The 14893-nt window shown below is 34.6% G+C and overlaps 1 protein-coding gene across 1 annotated transcript in view; it reads right to left on the bottom strand.

The window, feature by feature from the left end:
* The window catches only part of ANTXR2 (ANTXR cell adhesion molecule 2), a 135811-nt gene that overhangs the window by 93668 nt on the left and 27250 nt on the right, over positions 1–14893 (bottom strand). The window contains exons 8-10 of the mRNA XM_046656705.1: positions 6297–6357; positions 4337–4435; positions 2469–2538 (exon numbers count right to left, since the gene is read on the bottom strand). Of these exons, the coding sequence (XP_046512661.1) occupies positions 2469–2538; positions 4337–4435; positions 6297–6357 (230 nt within the window). The remainder of the gene's footprint in view (positions 1–2468; positions 2539–4336; positions 4436–6296; positions 6358–14893) is intronic.

The following is a 14893-nucleotide window of genomic DNA, read 5'->3' as shown; positions in this document are numbered from 1 at the left end:
TTCTTAAATGGCATGCCCCCAAAATAGGATTCCGATAATTTTTCTCCTATCTGATATAGATCCCTGCCCCCCAGGAATCCAATGCATTCTTTTAGCTCTTTATATAACTAGTAAAACAAAACACTTGAAAAAAATGTATTCCTCCTTTCATCTAACATTTAACGAATCTACTATGTATTGGGCATTGTGTTAGGTGCTAGAGATACAACAAGAAACAAGACAAACAAGATTCATCCTAGCAGGAAGGAGACACAACAGCAAACAAATAAATGCTTCAGAATAAAAATAAAACATGAAAAAGGAATAGAGAATGCCAACCTCAAGGGAAAGGAAGGATTGTATGATTAAATAGGATGACTGAGAGGGTGGCATTTGAACAAGACTTGAGAAGGTGAGAGAGTGAGCCATAAGGGGAAGAGCAGTTAAAGCAGTGGGAACAACATGTGTAAAAGTGCTGATGTAGGAGGAAGTTGATGAGTTAAGTAACAGCAAAGAGGCCAGTGTGAGGCCATAACAGAAGGGGCAAAAAGAAGATGGAGTCTGAGACGCAGTAAGGGGCCAGATCTTGTAGAACCTTGTAGAACACTGCAATGATTAGACTTTCACTCTCATTGGAATGGGAAACACATTATCGAGGATTTTAAGTGGAGGGGTGGCATAAACAGATCTGTTTAACAGGATCACTCCTGCCAAGGACAGAAGCAGAAAGACCAGTTGAGAGGCTAATAAACCAAGCAAGAGATGACAGTAGCTTGGTATAGTCTGGTATCAGTGGAGGCGATGAGGAAGGAATGGATTCTAAACATATTTTGAGTTTAGAACTGAGAATATTTGCTGATGGACTGCATATAAGAGAAATCAATAATGACTCAAAGATTTTTGACCTGAACAAGAAAAAGGATGGAGCCACCAATGACTAAGACAGAGAGGACAGCTCTGCGAGCAGACTAAGGGGAACAACCAGGAGAATCAATATGGAATTATAGATTTGATAAAATAGGACTGAACTTCAAGTCAATGGATTTATCCTTACTAATATAGTCGCGTGTCACTGAACAACGGGCATACGTTCTGAGAAATGCATCGTTAGGCAATTTCATCGTTGTGTGAACATTATAGAGTGCACTTACACAAACTTAGATGGTGTAGCCTACTACACACATAGGCTATATGGCACTAATCATATGGGACCACACTCTTATATGTGGTCCGTTGTTGACCAAAATGTCATTATGCAGTGCATAACTGTACAAGACATGATTACTCAGAAAACCTTTGAGTCCCACTGTCACTTGGGGTTAAGATGGCTCCATGCAAAATGGACCTGCCTCAAATTCCAAGGCCAGTCTAATTTAGCCATAAGCATGTTGTCAATAACACTAGATTAAAACATGACACAGAAAATGAATACTTTTTCATAGAAAGAAAAAAGATTCTGATAGTCTTGCACTTATGTTATATTATGCAGTTCTTTCAATCAATTTAAAATAGAAAGCTGATACTGCTCCAGTTTACTTAGATGACCACAAGTGATACCCAATAGAGATCTTGAATATTTAAGCATCCACAAAAGTTAAGTGCTCAAGTCAACTTCAAACTACTAAAACGATTCCCTTGGGTTCTGTGAAGGAAAATAGAATCTTCATTCTCTGAACACTAATCCAGACTTTGGATTGAGGCCTTATATATTTTATTTTTCTCTGCTCTAGGTGCAAAAGCAGTATAAGGTGATTTTAGAAAACTGTATCCTGTTCATTATCCTAAACATATTGCATCCACTACTATTAGGCGAGAGAACATTTGAACTGTTTGCAATCACTTCCTTCATAATAGAGAGGGAAGGGGAAAAAGTCACAAATGGAAATACTAAATTACTAGTGAAATTATTTGCGTATAGGTAATTCAAATAAAAGCCCTTTTTCCAAACTAAATATCCCTTATTTTAACCATCTATCATTATGGTTTACTGCCACACCAAAGAATATGAGACTATAGACATTAACGGACTGGGACACAAATTAAAGCACAAATATTTCCTAGTCTAACGTGTGCCTTATTGAGCATGTTCCTTTTGCTCTTTAATCTCAATATTTAAATACTGTAGTAATTAGTCAAAAGCTCACTTTGGAACTCATGTGCACGTGTGTGTGTTTGTGCATGTGTAAATTCAGTACTAAATAATGGCTGTGGCTCTGATTATTTAAAGGTTCTAACAATAGTTCTCAAAGCCATCCAGATAAATATTTACAGAGACTTTTAATCAATATTTAAGAAACAAGACAAATAGTCTTTACCACTTCAACTACTAAGAGTATAAAGTACTAAGCAGAGTGGTTTGGCTGGTGCTTACTAATTCATATTCAATCTGTATATCAAAAAAATACAATAAAACTAATGCACATTTGTCACCATTTCCTAATAATTTGTAGCTAAAAAAGTTCTAAAAATGTTTTTAATGAAATACTTACTCTCCAGCTTTATTCAGGGTAGGTGCAGGACAAAGCATAGAATTAAGCTCCACACTTACTGGCTGTACACCTAGAAAATAAAATGTCATTGAATTAATAAAGGGTTTTATGTATCTCACACAGTTTCGCTAATAATATGAAGAGGATGAGGCACTCAGAGTTTCAAGTGTGGAACACTGCATATATTAGCGTGAAAAACTAAAAAGATACTCATCTAAAGAAAGAGGAGAAGGAAAAGAGAATGAAAAATAGAAAGAGATTATATGCCTCATTCATGTATAGTATTGTTAAATTATAAATTATGATTTTTTTGACTTAGACCAAATTCACATACATTTGTAGATACTATAAAATTATCATTTTTCCCCCTTCAATTTTGCAACTATCTTAGATTTTTAGGGACAAATGACCTATATATATTTTTTAAGTAGAATTTAAAAACAATGGAGAAAAGAAGATGAATATCCTAAGGAGAATGAATTTATTTCAAGAGTTTAATAAAATAATTGTCTACAATTTATAAAATGTATTTATTTATAAAGCTTAATGCTTAACTTGCCTTTGTAATTTTACTAATACATGAGAAAAATGATGCAGACTATAAATACTCAGAAAAGTTATACAATCAGATGGATAATCCTAAAATGTGAATGATGACAATACAAACTGACTCAACTTATTTGTTTGAGGATTTACTTTAAAAAATTTAATCTTATGTAGCTAAGTATAAAATATGTTTATATTATAATCAACTCAAATATGTAATTGAAAGGAGTTAAAGGTAACACTTAGATACAGATGATTACCGAATAAAAATAAAATTATTTTGTCCTCTTCAACTGTGGAACGTACTATGAAGAGAGTTTTTTGCATATTATTGTCTTGCCTTACCAAAATGATGTTCTTAATAGGAAAAAGAGGAATTAATTATGACATTTACCATGCTGAGATCCTCACCACTTTAATTCAACAAACACATATTGAACAGTCACTGTGTATGTTGCCAAAGCCGTGTTAATTGGAGTGTCTACTACCATCAGATAAATAGCAAAATTGTGGATGAACCTCTGAAAAAATAATTCTACCAGAGTTCACAGAGTCATAGCATCTGCCTTATAATATAAAAGAATATAATCGTTAATGAGAAAATAATGTTTTCATGAGACCCAAAATGCTCAGACTACTAAGATCCATTCAAAAGGACTTTTCTCAGAATGAAGATAAAAACATATTCATCTGCTTTTGTGGAAGTTAAGCTAGGTAAAATAAAACCTAATCCCACAAATATGAGAATTATCAACGAACACTGTGCTGAGTGGGCATTGGAGATATAAAATATCTATAGGGCAAAAAGCCTGTCTTCAAGCAACTGACTGACACATTATTGGGAAATCAGATAAAGAAAACAAGTGACAATAAAATCAGGCAAAAAGTAGTAGAGTAGTCCAAGATTGTTAGATTTCAGGCAAGAGTGGCAAGAAATAAATCTGGAGAAAGAGACAGTTAAATCGGGCATTTGATGGAATCCACAGAGTGTGCTCAGGAAAACTGGGTTCAACTCTCAGTTCCGCCCATTAGTAGCTGTCACCACAGGCAAATTATCTGACTCTTTCAGCCACAAGACTATCATCTATATAATGAGGCTTCTTAGGATAGGGTCCAGCATTTAAGTTATGAACAAATGTTGCCATCGTTAAATAACTAGTAAATAATTACTACTACTATTTGTATTATCATTGGACTTCATTTCTTTCCTCTTTGATTAAAAACTATAGCATAGTTGGTTTCAGTCAGGAAAAAGAGGGAAACACTTGGTGCTGACACACTGTGCAGATATGAAAGCAACACTGAGATGGTGGGGAACCTACTCTTCGTGTAGGTTTCATTCACAGTGTAAGTACAGAGGACACTGCCATTCCGACTGCCCAAGTTGAATCCTCTTCCATTCAAAACAATTTGAAATTCCTCTAGAAGTAAAAGGAAAAATAAACATTTTAATCACTGTTTACAGAAAAAAAAGACATCACTTGAAAGTATCAAGGTGCATGGAATGAATTTCTTCATACTATTCAGCCAACTACTAATAATGAAGACAGGGCTCTATTTCCAAATCTACTTGCTTTCTTAGACCCTCCAGAGAAATGCAGTGGAGATCGCATTCACTGCCACGTAGGGAAGCACTGTTTTATGTTTTAAACACAGTGTTTTCCGATAGTGACCAAGATATTAGAATTGAAGCATAAGTGTCATTCCCAGACAGATACCATACAAACGTCCCCAAATTCTATCCTTAGGAAAATAGCAGCAGGGAAGAAAGCTCTTCGTTTTTTTCTGCTCGAAGGTATTGAGGTATGAGAATGTAACTAAAATGAATTATTTGTGTTCTTTGGTTCTTGAACAGTCAGGTGTTGTATTTTCTTTAAGCAACGACACCCACACAGAGTTCTTCTTTAACAGCTGCTTCGCATTGCTAATCTCAGTTTCATTTTCTGTTGCATGCAAACTTACAACTCATCAGAGGTTACGCATTTGGACTACTAATAATCTATGGTCAGTCACTAAAAGAGGTTGATTTAATTTATTGTATTCTATACAATATATATATAGGAAGAGCAATCACTAAGTGTTAGAGAGCGAAACAATATGTAAGAAGAAAAGTTAACTGATCAAATATCTTGATTGACAACTAAATGTTTGCTGCTTAGCTACAAGATGGTATGTTAACTATTTTAACAGTGATTAACTCTCATTCTTTTCAAACACCTCCTATCTAACATAATCTAACACATATATAGTAATTAATTGGGGAAGAAAATACCGCCATGCCACTCTCGATTAAGTGTGTTATGAAAGAAATTTTGCTTTTAAGTTAATATAAGGTGCAGATAAAACTTAAAATGTGGCTCAGTAAAAACACGTATGGGCTTTAGAGTCAGACAGACAAGAGTCTCATAGGACAATTATTAATAGCAAGTACTGAACCTGTTTCTGCCTCAGTTTCCCCACCTGTGAAGCAGGGATTATAAAACTGTCAAATAGTGTTGTTATAAGGATTAGGTAAAATTACAAATGCAAAGAACCCCGTCCTGCTCTGGAATGTCTGAATGCATTACTCCTCTTAAGCATCTCAATAATCACTAGTTAGGGAGACTAAAAGATGCAGAACTTAGTACCAAGTCCAGCAGTTGGGAAGCTCCGTGGTAAATTACACAGCACATTTCCTCCTCCACCAGACCCAGTAATTTTTCTTTTCAAGTAAAGTTAGGTTAAAATGAACTCCAGGTCAGACTTGAAGAAGAAATCGAACAGGTCAGAGAGAATCACACTCTCTAGGTCAGAATGGAGTGCAAGTGCTAAAACCTGAGTCAGTTCTTAGCACCAGCTGATGAAACCATCTGCTTTCTTTCCTGCCTTCCACCCATGAGTCACTTCCTCGCGTGCCCCGAGCTGCTCGATACTGTACTTTGGCCAGGTCATCAAAGCATGGGGCGCAAAGGCTACAAATATACGACTGTATAATCAGATAAAAGAAAAAATGTCATATTTTATGTTACTTGTCATAGGAAAGGTCTCAAACATGAACTAAATATACAGAAGATTCTAAAAGCCTGTCACACAATATGTTCATTATTTAAAATAACACTCCAATTTAAAAATTTGAATTTAAAATAGAAATATTTCAAGGAATTATTTAAAAATTCTTACAGACAAAGGTGCCAAAAAAGTTAATTTTGCTATTCTCTTTCCAACATGAGATTTAAATCATATATTTTAACTAAGAAAAAAAACCAATTTCTTACATGATATTTTTAAATTCTAACCACTTACCCCCGACACAGACACTTGAGGGCCTCAATTCCAGGATTTCAGTGCATGACTGAGCTAGTATCTAAAAAGGAAAACAAAAGACCAAGATATAGAACCAATTATAACATATAAAGTGAATTATAAGACTACTAATAATCTTGAAGTCTTCCCTTTAACTTCAATAGATGGCAGAGAAAATCTATTAACTCTCACACAAACAGCTACCAAGCCCTTAGGAAATTTCTGTGTTGTCTTTCAGTATATATTCTAAGATTGTGTTCTGTAGGAATCCTTATTTGATTAGAGTAAATACAGATAAGCACAAAGTGTGTTGCCTCAAAGTCTGGTAGCCTTGGACACGATAACTAAAATTTCCTAATAGCCATAAAATCAATGCTGGCTTTCCCCATCAAGCAAAAACAAGACAGCAAATCAGACTTCCTGTTTAATTATGCTAATTTAATGTTTTCTATTAAGAAGTTCAATATAATATCAATAAATAAACACTTCTTTATTTGACTGTGGCATTTCTATTAGATTTCTCAGCCTCAATTCCCACAGATGCTAATCCTCCTTATATGCATCAAACATTACACTTCCAGAACACAAGCTCCTTGTATGAGCCAAACATTATTCTCAAAAACACAGACTCTGGACTCCAGCATTCCCAGAGCACAGGAACAGAATGGCTCTTCTTAGCTTGTTCCGAGAAGTAGAAACCACCATACAAGGCACAAGACTACAAGTGAAAAACAACAATGATGAAATAAGCTGCTCCTCATGGACACAACAATCCTGTCTTTATTTTTAGAAGTGCTCTGCACTACATTATCAAAGTCAGACAAATTCCAGATGATCTCTAAACAACATTCCTTTCTTGACAGAAGTTGAAGACGGATGATGTACAGTAGTTTCTAGCATCTCCTGCTCATAACTAAAACAGGAAGGAAGGACTGGAGCAGGAAATAAGCTTTCCGTGCTTTCTTTTTTTTTTTAGTGAGAAAAACTGGCCCTGAGCTAACATCTGTTGCCAATCCTCCTCATTTTTTTTCTCCCGAAAGCCCCAGTGCATAGTTGTCTATCCTAGTTATAAGTCCTTCTAGTTCTTCTGTGTGGGATGCTGCCTCAGCAAGACTCGATGATTTGCTTCCTTTAACAACAGTGGAAATATAAATGGTCAGACTTTAAAAATCAGCTGGGTCCAATCATGGAATTTTTGTTGCTGAATATGCATCTCTAAAAAGGGACATCATTTGTTCTTTTTAAAATCATTTCCAAGTGAATCCACTTTTCACATAGCCATTGAGGCTTTAGTGATTAGGAAACAAATATAATAAAATTTTATAACTGAGAAATTCCAGACAAGGTCTATTTAAACTCAGAAGTGACCAAAGAGATTCCATAGCCACCCAAAGAACTTTCAGCACCCAAACATCTCTTGGTTTGCTATTTTATCTCCTGTCATCAACACTTTCTCCTCTGAGGAGTGAGCAGCACTGTTCAATTAAGAATTGAAGACCACTCTCAAAGGTTAATATGCCCTCTTGGAGGGGAAGTAGCTCAAATCACTAACATCTTTAAATATTTTGACATAACTCAGATAACAAAGCTATGAAGGAAAGAGAACAGAAAAATTTTCCTAAAGGAATATGAAACTAAAAAGGCTCTAACTAACAGCAAAAGGGGCTTTAGCTTCAGCCCATTTGAGATAAAAATGAGAACAGTGAGCCACAAAAATGGAAGGAAAGCACGAAGCTCCCAAATCTATTTTGTCTGCCAGCAGTTCTGAAGGAATTTATTTTAAAACAGATCCTATTAAGGAGATTGACTGCATCTTTCAGTTTACAATCTCTTTATTATTTATTTTAGCCACGCTTCTATCAGCATTACTGAAAAACATTTCAAGCACCAAGGAAAAGTATGAGAGAGGTTTAAATATTGAATCTACTGGAAATAGAAACCATTTTTTAAAAATCCTTAGAATAAAGTAAATCAAAAAATTATAAATAGATTTTCCAAAGGCCATGTCAAAAAATATGCATCCCAGAATGAGCTCTGTGAATTTCTGAAATTACATTGGTTTTCCCCCTCCTATCAGTGTTGACCATAATTAAATCAGATTGCATAATATTTAAGATAAATGTGTGTATGTTGAACCCCTCTGTTAATTTGATGTAATCTGTCAAAATATTTTTTAAATAACAGTTCCAATAGCAAGATCAAATGAGCAATTCTCTTTATGGAGCTCTCCTTAAGACTGGAGAATAAACAGCTTCAAGGACCCTTGATGGTCTACCTCTCTGAAACCAGATCCTTTTTATTCCCTGTTAAGGTTTTTTGATTTTAAAGAAAAAGTTCAAGATGACTTAGCAATTTATGTTCTACTCAAGTCTGAGATTAAGCAGAGATTAAGAAGAGTAGAAGTTGGTTATATCTATCAGTAAATTGTATAATACACATTTATAAATAAGAATACACATATTACTTTTATATTTGTACTTTATGATTTTAATAAAATGAGTTTTATAGAAATGATATTATTGAATGGAAAAGTGACTCAGGTAACACATTCATTGAAAGGCAAGCAGTTTAGACTATTAGTCATAAAATTGGCATCACCATCTGATATAATCCAGTTGAATTCCCCCTAGAACACTTCCTGCCCTTCTCTAAAGTTTATTTTGATTTTTTAAATTTCTTTGGACCTTATATTATATTACTTGAGTGTATGAATCACCTCCTCTATTAGAAGATAAACTAAGTATAGAAATAGGGTTATATTGTACTGTGCAACCCTTTCAGATGAGCACATTGTTTAGTACATGCAGTAGAACCAATAAATGCCTAGGGAATACAGACTGAATGCATGAATTAATGAGGATATTAAAATTATCTAGTAAGCAAATCAACAATCATATTACGACTAAGATAAGGCAGAATAAAGTTAATTTATGTGAAAAAGCATCCAGTCCTTCAATAAAATGTGTATGTTGGAAATTTAGAAACCCATAATTTGAGACTAAGTTCACCAAACTCATTTCCAAATAGAAAATAATCAAAGAGAGAGAGAATCTGGTGGGGAGAGAAGAGAGAAGAAATTTTATGCATTTTCAGAAAATAAAATTTGTTCTAAGTTTGGTTTTTCGATCTAGAGTTTACCATATTCCTCTATTAAGAAAACAACAACTAGAAGTCAAAATAATTTAATGTTTAATTTTTTTAAACTGGTTCCATAAATACAAAGTAGTTCATATCTAGTCTCACCAAGTAATTGCACAAGTTCAAATGTATCAAAATGGGTCTATTATATTAAAATTGTCATCACCAAATGACAACTGACAGACAGGACAAATATTTTAAACACTCTAGTTAATTTTTACCAAATTAAATACTGTTATTGATTGACTGAACATTGGATCAGGTGTCCCATCTATGATAATTGATGCATTATCTTTCATACTCTACACTTCCATCATTTGTACAACAGACAATCTTGTAAGGATGTTTCTTCAAATATGTGTTGCCATCTGTCTTCATTATATCTCAATAGAAAGAGAAAATAGTTTCCACTAAAGGTCGGCCTTAGTTGACATCAGAGAGAGCTAATAGCACCATAGACCAAATTTAAAGACAAGCCAAATGCTATTAATAAAACCAGGGCACTTTAAGTCATGCACACACTAGATGCAAAATTGCATCGTTTGAGATTTTAGAGTCCATTTATATACATATAAATTGGCAAAGCACTTGATGCTCACCATGAAAAGTATATTTCTGAAGCATCTGTTCACTCAAAAGCATCTGTTCACTCAAAAAGTACTAAATATTCAGGAAAATGTATAAATGATACTATGTACATTATTACCTCATCCCTACCTTTAAATCCTCAAATATTAATGTGGATGACAAAAGTCAAACTTTCCAAATTTAGTACAAATATCAGTTGTTAAAAATTCAAAAGAATTTCTAACAATGGTCATAATGATTACCATTTTGGGGCTACTTATTATGTTCTAGGAACTGTGAATTTCTTCAGTTAATCCTCCCAAGTCTTACGAATACATATTATTTTTATCCCCATTTTATAGATGACAAAACTGGGGCTTAGAGAGATTTTTAAAAGTTGCCCTAGAACAACTAGTTTTTAAAGAGCAGAGCCAGCTCTCCCCAGGTTTCATTGAGCCCAGTGCGCACTGCAACCCTTCATGTTGTGATGGACGGTACGACCATTATAAAAGTGAGTATGGAACACACTAGTGCAAGTTCTCTGCCTGTTATGCCTGGACTCCTTTCATACTATCAAAAACAGTCTAAAACCTGGTTAATTTCTTATCTTCAAAAGTATGTCACTAAGCTTTTACTTTTATTTGCTGGGGATTTTATAGGTTTGTTTTAAAATCTCCAATACCACTGACTTTACATAAATTAAAGTTTTAGATCATCCTATGAATTGGTAATATATAGGATACCCAAATGCATACAGCCCTCTCTTTTTATTTTTTTCTCTATTGTCTTACTTTATTACTGCTTCCTATCTCAAATTTGTTTTGTGCAGATAAAACGCCTGTACTTTTTACTTCTCAGCATCATCCAGAACCTAAAAGACAAGAGCGGCCATACTAGAACAAAAGATTACCAAAGGTCTTAGCTCTGGTTTGGGGACATTTGAAGCACTCGGAAAACTAAAGTCAAACTCTTTGGAAAAATTAATGTTCTTCAATCTTAAACACTTTATTTCATAAAAGTAATGATGTCACTGTCTTTTAGATTTCATAGTTTGAAAACTCTAGAACTTGCTTGAGTCCTGGGAACAGAAAGGACATTCTGAGCCAGGAGGCAGAAGTTTGGGGATTTTTGTTTCGTTTTGTTTTTCTCTATTTCTTCTGAATGTGGAGCTGACTTCAGGCAAATTTTTGATATAGAATAAGTTAGCCTTTGTCCTTCCCCAACTCATTGTCACACCTGGATTGCTAGATACACAGAGACACTCCTTTTCTAAACACAATCACTGTCCAGGTTTGCCCTACCTCCCAAAATATTCCATTTCAATGTAGCTGTTCTCATTTCATGGACTCATTCACACTAATATATGAATGTGAATATGTGAACTGATGACCCTTCAAACAACCCAGATTGAATTATAGCCTCAAGAGGATTTTTTTAAGCCATGAAAATTCCGATACATGTAAATTCAGGGAGCAGAAATTAGTAAAGCAAGAAATGCAAGCAGCATGAGGGAAAATGTTCTCCAAAATGGGATGCCAACATTGGAAAATGGCATCTGCCTGCATGTCTGCCTGAGGGAAGTCTGTTCCTCCGTTGTCCTTTTTCTTAGTTTTTTTCCTTCCTGTGTTGGTGAACCACAGGGTCTTAAAAAGACTTTTTAACCTGCAGTTGTAACCACAGGGCACATGTTGGGTAGGAGATAAAGTTGTTAACTCCCAGGAGGGAGAAGTCTAGACTGAGGAGCTGTTGGTACACACAAGACCATCTGCAAAGACTTTATTTATAAGCCAGTAAAAATCTATAATAGAAAAGAGGTTAAAATACATAGAATTCTAAATTCTGGTACTTTGTGTAAAAATTCTACCTTCCAGCATGCTGTCCCAAACTGTGAATTAAATGCCTAAAGATGGTTTTATATATTTAGTCTCTGTAACTGTCATTGTCCTCTCTCATTATCAAAACTTCCTGTCCTGTTTGAAATGTTTTTGTCTTGAATGCCTCTTTTAATATGTATGGTAAAAAGCCTGCCATATATTAATGTAAGAAGGTCAAAATCCAAGTATTTCCTGTCTTCCAAGTTGTTTGGGATAAAACTTCAAGTGGAACAATAGCATTCACCCTTACAAATTATAATTACTTATTTTCTGTTGCTTCCAACTGGTTGTATCAATTTTGATGTATTATTTGTACAGTTCAGATCATCGGAATACTCTCAATAGTTCAGTAACACTGCAAACACTAATTTCATGGAATTTCTCTATTTGTCAAGGGATGGGGATAGAATAGGATAAGATTGTTTATGCCTCCCTCTGGGTTAGTTTCTGGTTAGCAATAAGACCGGATGCAGCCTTAGGACTCAGCTCTGATGTACCGCCTGCTGGCCTCTCTGAGATTACAGATGTTTGGCAGGAGATGAAAGTAGATTCCACTATGCTGTCCCTTCTCTGAAGCCCAACTTGAATGAAGTATCAGAATGGTGTTTCAGTCTGGATACTCACTCCAGGCATGTTCCACATTAGTTTGGATTGAGTCTACACCTACTGTCATGTGGTCAGACTGCCGGATTTCACTGTAGGCCAAATTTGCATACGAGGTAACAAGTAGCAGACATGCACTCTGGAGCCAGAATTGGCAAGGTTTGTGGGAGTGTGAGAACCACAGCTAAGTCAGAGACACAACTCTTCCAAGAATCCCATTGGTTGAAAGCGATTTCTTATCTGGTTTGTCTGTAGGGTTATAATCAGATCTCTATAACTATTAAATAAAAACCAGGTAAAGTGACAGTATTATCAAGGAACCATCTACAGCAGAAATAAACAAATAGCATCGGAAGGACGAGTTTTGTGAGAATCTTGACTTAATTTCTTCTTTCCTGGAGATTTTAAGATACACAGGAAACCGTATTTTGATTGAGATCTTGTAAATTCCTGAACACGTTTACATAATGGACACATGTTATTATAACAAATATAGGACATGCCAAAAGTAGCAAAAGCTATTTTATGGCCTGAAAAATGCAAGCAATGTATATGACTATGGCCTTTTTCTTCTGGCATTTAAGATAAAATGGGATTAATTAGTGGAGAGATGTAGCTGGGATATATGCAAGATAAAATTTAGCATGGAATTGGTCAAGATAAGGAGACGAAGGCAAAATATTATTTAGGAAAGTCCTCATCACAAGAAAAAAAAATTGTAACTATGTACAGGAATGTTTATTAACTAGACTTATTGTGGTGATCATTATATACAAATATCAAACCATTATGTTGTACACCTGAAACTAACATAACGTTAAATGTTAATTACACCGCAATAAAAAAATATATGATTTAGGACTTACAATGTCTTTGAAGTTTATGCTGAATTTGAGAGAAACAGCTAGTCCTTATGATTTGAAAATAAAGCATCCATCTTAAAAAAGAAAAAAACTTCCTACAACTAATATAAGCTAAGACACACTTTTAAATCCCTCTTTTTTCCAATTTTTAAATGACAGTGGGGAGGATATGTATTTGGAAAATAGAATGGAGCCCATTCCAGAAGAAACTAGGTAAATACTTTTTTAATGAATGATAATACCACATATTCAAAATCAACCTAATATAAAAGTATATAGCACAAATGTTATAAATAGCAGCTGCTCAATTAACATTTACTGAATTAATTGAAAAGTAAAAGTAAAACTTTCTAATAAAAAGAATGAGCATTTTGACAATAAGACAGATAAATTGGGTGTATAACACTGAACAGTAAACATATAGAAAAACACAGAACCTAATGAGGAGCTACTTGAATAAATAAAATCACAACTTCAGTCACACACAATGACAGGAAAACTTATTTAGATAGTTCAAATTTTGGTAATCAATGGCACCTATAAGGCATTGAGCCAGATGCAGAAAAAAATTTTTAAAGAAAAAGAAACAATAAAAACAACACAAAAAGAAACACAAATGTGAGATTTGTAGCTTCTTGAAAAGGGGGGGCTAATTCCAGATAGCACGTGTGAAAAGAGGAAAAGGATACTGAATCCAATTGAATGGTTTTCTTTGTGATCTCATTTTTTTTTCTGTCTTCCTTTTATTTTTTATTTTTTATTTTTTTATTGAGTTAATGATAGGTTACAATCTTGTGAAATTTCAGTTGTACATTAATGTTTGTCATTCATGTTGTAGGTGCACCACTTCACCCTTTGTGCCCACCCCCCACCCCACCTTTCCCCTGGTAGCCACTTATCTGTTCTCTTTGTCCACATTTTTAAATTCCTCATATGAGTGGAGTCATACTGAGATTATCCTTCTCTAACTGGCTTATTTCACTTAACATAATTCCCTCAAGGTCCATCCATGTTATTGCAAATGGGATGATTTTGTTCTGTTTTACAGCTGAGTAGTATTCCATTGTATATATATACCACATCTTCTTTATCTATTCATCTGTTGATAGGCACTTAGGTTGCTTCCATGTCTTGGCTATTGTAAATAATGCTGCAGTGAACATTGGGGTGCATAGAACTTTTGGGATTGCTGACTTCAAGCTCTTTGGATAGATACCCAGTAGTGGAATAGCTGGGTCGTATGGTAGTTCTATTTTTAATTTTTTGAGGAATCTCCATACTGTTTTCCATAGTGGCTGCACTAGTTTGCATTCCCACCAGCAGTGTATGAGGGTTCCTTTTTCTCCACAACCTCTCCAACGTTTGTTACTATTAGTTTTAGATATTTTTGTCATTCTAATGGGTGTAAGGTGATATCTTATGTGATCTCATTTCTTAAGGTCAATTCTCAATAACAAGGATTTTTCCCCAAAAATAGATTATCTCCTTACATTTAAGCTCAATATGCTACCTAAACATCTCCAACATCTTTAAAACTTTATTAAAAGTTCAA

Source organism: Equus quagga, chromosome 3, assembly GCF_021613505.1.
Source record: "Equus quagga isolate Etosha38 chromosome 3, UCLA_HA_Equagga_1.0, whole genome shotgun sequence".
Lineage (NCBI taxonomy): Eukaryota > Metazoa > Chordata > Mammalia > Perissodactyla > Equidae > Equus > Equus quagga.
Note: the sequence above shows the minus strand (reverse complement) of the source record. Positions and strands in the feature narration are given on the sequence as shown.